Source organism: Mastomys coucha, chromosome X (assembly GCF_008632895.1).
Source record: "Mastomys coucha isolate ucsf_1 chromosome X, UCSF_Mcou_1, whole genome shotgun sequence".
Lineage (NCBI taxonomy): Eukaryota > Metazoa > Chordata > Mammalia > Rodentia > Muridae > Mastomys > Mastomys coucha.
The window spans coordinates 103,463,936-103,469,094 of NC_045030.1; the positions used below are offsets into that span (position 1 = coordinate 103,463,936).

At 40.8% G+C, this 5,159-nt stretch overlaps 1 protein-coding gene across 3 annotated transcripts in view; it reads left to right on the plus strand.

Moving 5' to 3' along the window:
* The first annotated feature begins 6 nt into the window (after nucleotides 1–6).
* Chic1 (cysteine rich hydrophobic domain 1) overlaps nucleotides 7–5,159 on the plus strand; it is a 39,295-nt gene continuing 34,142 nt past the window's right edge. For all 3 annotated transcript variants that reach the window (XM_031366086.1, XM_031366095.1, XM_031366077.1), the window contains exon 1: nucleotides 7–428. In XM_031366086.1, coding sequence (XP_031221946.1) covers nucleotides 127–428 — 302 coding nt within the window. In that variant the 5' untranslated portion in view covers nucleotides 7–126. The remainder of the gene's footprint in view (nucleotides 429–5,159) is intronic.

Sequence of the window (5,159 nt, forward strand, 5' to 3'; positions counted from 1 at the left end):
CGCGTCTCCTCAAGCACTTTCCCCGCCCCCTCCTCTTTCTCTTCAGTCCGTTCCCCCTCCTCTCCCAGCGACTCCGCAGGTTCAAACTCTTCTCCCGGAGAGTGGTGGCGATCGCGCAGTCACGTGATGAGCATCCTGCTGCCCAACATGGCGGAGTTCGACACCATCTCGGAATTGGAGGAAGAAGAGGAGGCAGCAACATCGTCGTCGTCTCCGTCGTCGTCTCCGTCGTCGTCGTCATCGTCGTCTGTATCTGGGCCCGATGAGGACGAGGAAGATGAGGAGGAGGAAGAGGAGGATGAAGAGGAGGAGGACGAGGAAGAAGAGGAGGAGGAGGTGCCGCCCCCGCCTCGGGTAGTGAGTGAGGAGCATCTGCGGAGATATGCCCCAGACCCTGTGTTGGTGCGCGGCGCCGGCCACATCACTGTGTAAGCGATTGGGGTCGGGGGCTTGCAGAGGCTGAGATTTGACGACAAACGAATGAGAAGGGCATTGAGGGGCCTGCGGAGTGGGGGAGGGCTGACTAAAGCGTGCTGTTAGCAAAGGGCACCTGGTCTAACTGGCAAAAACGCAGGTTGAATAGGTGTCGTGTAAAAGAAGGGAGTGGGGGATAACGCTGCATAGACCCCAGGAAAGAGTGAGCGTAGGCCATGGAGTTGCAGGGTAGAGAGCCAGAGACACTGGAGTAGGGGCGATCTGCTAGTTCGTGTGCTGGCAAGTGAATAGTCTCTAAACTGCAAGATGTACTAGGCTTCTCTGCTGCCAAGATTGATGGCTAGTGGAAAACGGCGTCTGCTGTGACAGATGACGAGATCTAGGTTTGGGTTCTTCAAAAACAAAAACAAAAACAAAAACAAAAATGTGATGCATTTTGTGAATAATGTAAGTATTTATCCACCCACAGATTTGTCCATCCATTCTTCCTACCTAATGAATGAATATCGTCATCCTTTCTCTGTTGAACGCACTACTCTGACGTTCTTTTAATATCACGTCCTTAGAGGTTCAGGTTAATTGGAATCTATGCACAGTAGAGAGAGCAATGGATACAGAGGGAGAGAACTTGGTTGCTAAATCTGTTTCCCTTCTTACTGGCCCTGTGACCTTGGTCAGTTGATTCTTACTTCCAGGCCTTGGGTTCCTCATCTCCAAAATGAAGGGTTTTGAGTGCGTGGTTTCTAACTCCCCTTGACTCTGAAATAATTTTAAGATGTCTACAGGGGAACGTGTATGTCCAGACATTAAATATACAAATACTAAATATATAGAAATTAGCCCTTAATGAATTGAGAGTAATTTCTTTAAAACTCAACCCAGATGGCTTCTTTTACATTGAATCCTGTATCATATTTGAGAAAATAAAGTGTGCAAGGATTTCATATCATTTTGGTTACACAGGAAAAAAACTTGATCACTGGGCTTTGAAGAGTGCTTCCTCCTTTTTATTGCTCGGATTGCACATACTTGAGATTTTGAATATGGTGCCGTGTGCATGCTCTTGACTGTGGTGTCCTTTGCTGCCTTTTCAAAATGCATTTGCACCTTCCTATCACATCAGACTATCTTTAATTTTTATCATGGCTCACATAGTCCCTTTGACTCAATTGAGTGCTTGCACGAAATCATACAGTGTGTACCAAGTCCTCCAACATGTTATCTTTCAATCTTTAATATGTTAATTGTTTTGACTGTAATGCACTTTTTAAATCATTGAATGAATATATTACCAAATGTTTGTCCATTGTGGAAGGCTTTGGAGGAGACTTTTAGGCCTTATTTTTAATTAGGTAATTTGAAGACAGTTTTTTTTTTTTTTTTCAGTCCAAGATTTTTGCGGATAGCCTGTAATGTTCGGGCGCCAACTTCCTGCACCGTTTTCCTTCCACTGCTTTTGTCACTAGGGATACCATTATTCAAACTAATTATGATTCTGGTATCCAGGCTTCTTTTTTTGTTTTGTTTTCTTTTTAATTCCATGAAACTCTAAAACACTATCACACCCATCACACTTGCTGCCTCCTTTTCCAGACTTCTTTTATGCAGATCATTTTCCATGACCAAACAGAGAAAAGGTATTTTTCTATACTGACCCACAATTTTATCTTCCAACTGCCCCCATTATTTTCTACAATTCAAGCAATGAGTACATGGCAAGGAAGTATAATTTAAGTTCTCTAAAATTTCCTTGTGGCTCCATTTTATTCTTCACACAACCAGTTTCCTTTTTTTTTTTTTAAACAGAGCACTGAGATTTGGTGTGGCTAGCCTCTTATAGGTATAATTTTCTGCTATCACCCCCCCCACACACACACAGATACACACACACACACAGTTTTAAAATTCTGGAGTTAGGTGTAAAGGAATAGCACTGATAGTATCTTGGTGTTAATTATTTGAAGAAAACTCTGAAAAGCGTAAGCCAGTACTTAAATCACTAAACATGAAAATTGTTTAGCTTTATTATATACATTTTCTCATTTAGGAAGGACATTTAATGCCAAATATCTAACATTTTAAGAAGATTAAATGTTTAGAACCCAGACATGGTGGTTCATGCCTGTGATACCATCAATTGGTAGATTAAAACAGGAGAGTGCCAAGAGTTCAAGGCCAACCTGGATCACATGACTTCCAGGCCAGCATGGGCTACAGAATGAGACCCTGTTGTTAATAAAATGTTTGTGTGGTATCAGAGACCGGAACTATAATAACAACATTCCATCTGTCAAATGAAGCAAAATCCTTAACAAATAATCTTAAACTGACACATGTAAAATATCAATTTTTGTTTCATTTTTTTCTGGCATAGGCATGTGCAGATTGCTCTAAACTATATGTTATATTGGTTTTCTTGGGTTTTGTGGTGACAAAATTCAAACTACAGCATTGTGCATCCCGGCAAGTGCTATATCTCTGAGCTACAACCCTGGCCCTATACCAATGTGAGTGAACTATTTCTTCTCCTGTATACTGGCCTTTTTCTATCCTCTGTTCAGTCTTCATCTATAGAAGTTTTGCTTCTATTCAAAGTTTAAAATTTGAGCGGTGACACCATCAACTGGATTTTTCAAAAGAGGGAAGTATTTGTAGCTTTTTACGCTGATTAAGAGATAAGTATTTAAGATAATATGTTTAACCTGGTTCTAACTCAATATACCTTACACTCAACGTTTTTCCTCCCCAAATGGGTTGTATTTCTAGTTGCCACATTTGTAGTGTTAACACCAAAATTCTACTCTCCCGGGGAAATATTTGAAATGTTTGAGTCATTTTGACTCTTCTCCTTGAATTGCCCTATGTCCCATTTCCCCAGAACTGTATCATCATATATTTGGAAATTTGTTTAGATTTTTCATTTTCTCTAATCCTATTTGGCAGTACTCTTGCTTGAGTTGCCATCCCCTTCTTGAATTATAGGCATAGTCTGCTGCTTCTCCCCGCTTCGTTGTGTATGCTTGTGCCAAACTAATTTTCTTAAAATTCCATTTAATCCTGTCATGTACTGCTGCAAACCTGCATTGGCTCTTTATTAGATCTGCAATGCTCCCAGCATTGCAATTCAAAGAGTTCCTTACCCAAAACTCATCTCTTCTCTTCTGCTTTTCATACCCTTCTCTTCTAGCCTCCTCCTAAGGTCTTGTTCCATGTTAGCCCCTGGCTCCAATAGTGTCTCGATTCTCCCTAGAATCTAGAGTCTAGATTGTCCTGTAATTATATTCAGTCCTTCTATGACAAAAACCTTCTGATACCCACATCCCTTTTAGCTGCTATCTAATCTCTCTTCACCAAATTTCTTTAAAGTACATACATGTGCCATAGTTCCTTCCTCTCATCTGGGTTCTGCCACCTTAACTATGAAGAACCTGGACTCCACTGAGATCACCATGACCAGACATTGGTAGTATGTATAGTTTTATAATAGAGTGCTTGCCTGGTGTATATTTTTCATTCACATTCTTCTCCTTCTTTTGCTTCTTAAATACCAGTGATCTTCAGAATTTTGTGCTTAGCCCTCTACTCTTGCTGTCTACACATCTTAGACTCTTCTTGCTTCTTGTGGTCTAGTAATCCAGTGTTTCCAAATGTGTATCTCTGTACCAGATACTGCTCAGGCTTTTACCTGGACTATGTCACTCTCAAATGCACCTTTTTGTTCTCTATTCTTCATTTCAGTTGAGTGTACCTCCTGTTACCTCCCCTTTCTTCTCCTGTTTCCCAAAGCAAAGCATCAAAAAATGATTGATATAGGGCTGGAGAGATGGCTCAGCTGTTAAGAGTACTGACTGCTCTTTCGAAGGTCCTGAGTTCAAATCCCAGCAACCACATGGTGGCTTACAACCATCTGTGACAAGATCTCATGTCCTCTTCTAGTGTGTCTGAAGACAGCTACAGTGTACTTAGGTATAATAATAAATAAATCTTCAAAAAAATGATTGATATAGGACTTAGATTTGCTTGTTTTCCTCTCGAGTGCCACTTCTCTGATTCAGGCCTCTTTTTCCACCCTAACTAGTTGTCTTACCTCTATCCTTGTCACTCTGACATCTATCCTTCAGCCTGTTGCTTGGTTAAAATACCAGAAGTACAGATCTAATTGAACTGCTCTCCTGCTTAAGATTAGTCTAGTTTCTCCTTCATTATCAGGATAGAGTCCAAACTCTGGAATATGGCATCCAGAACTAGATCTAACCTGTCTCTGCCATCTTTTTCTATTTCCTTTGCTGTTTGGATGCTACTCATCATAGCCTGCTATTTCTTATCTTATGTGTCTGTTCATGCTACTGCCTCCATTTTAAATGCCAATCCACACCTCCCCTCACCCTAACTACCCAAATGTCACCATTTTTTGTCAGTCTTCTTTGCCCTCACTAAATTTTAAGCTACAACAGTAAGAACAATCTTTCTCTCCCTATGACTCTTCAGCACCTATGATAATCCCTGTTTAAGTATATTCAATGAATATTAGTTCATTTTAATGATAGTCTATGTCTGTTCTACAGACTTATTACAGACCCTCAACAAATGCTAGTTTGTTGAATCATGCTGTGAAGAGGACTTCACATGGCTGTGATGTATCAGAATCCTAGAGATGAGGGATCATCACATCATCATCCTTCTCTAAAGCTTTGTTTAACTTTCCTGTGGGCCAGAGAACTCCA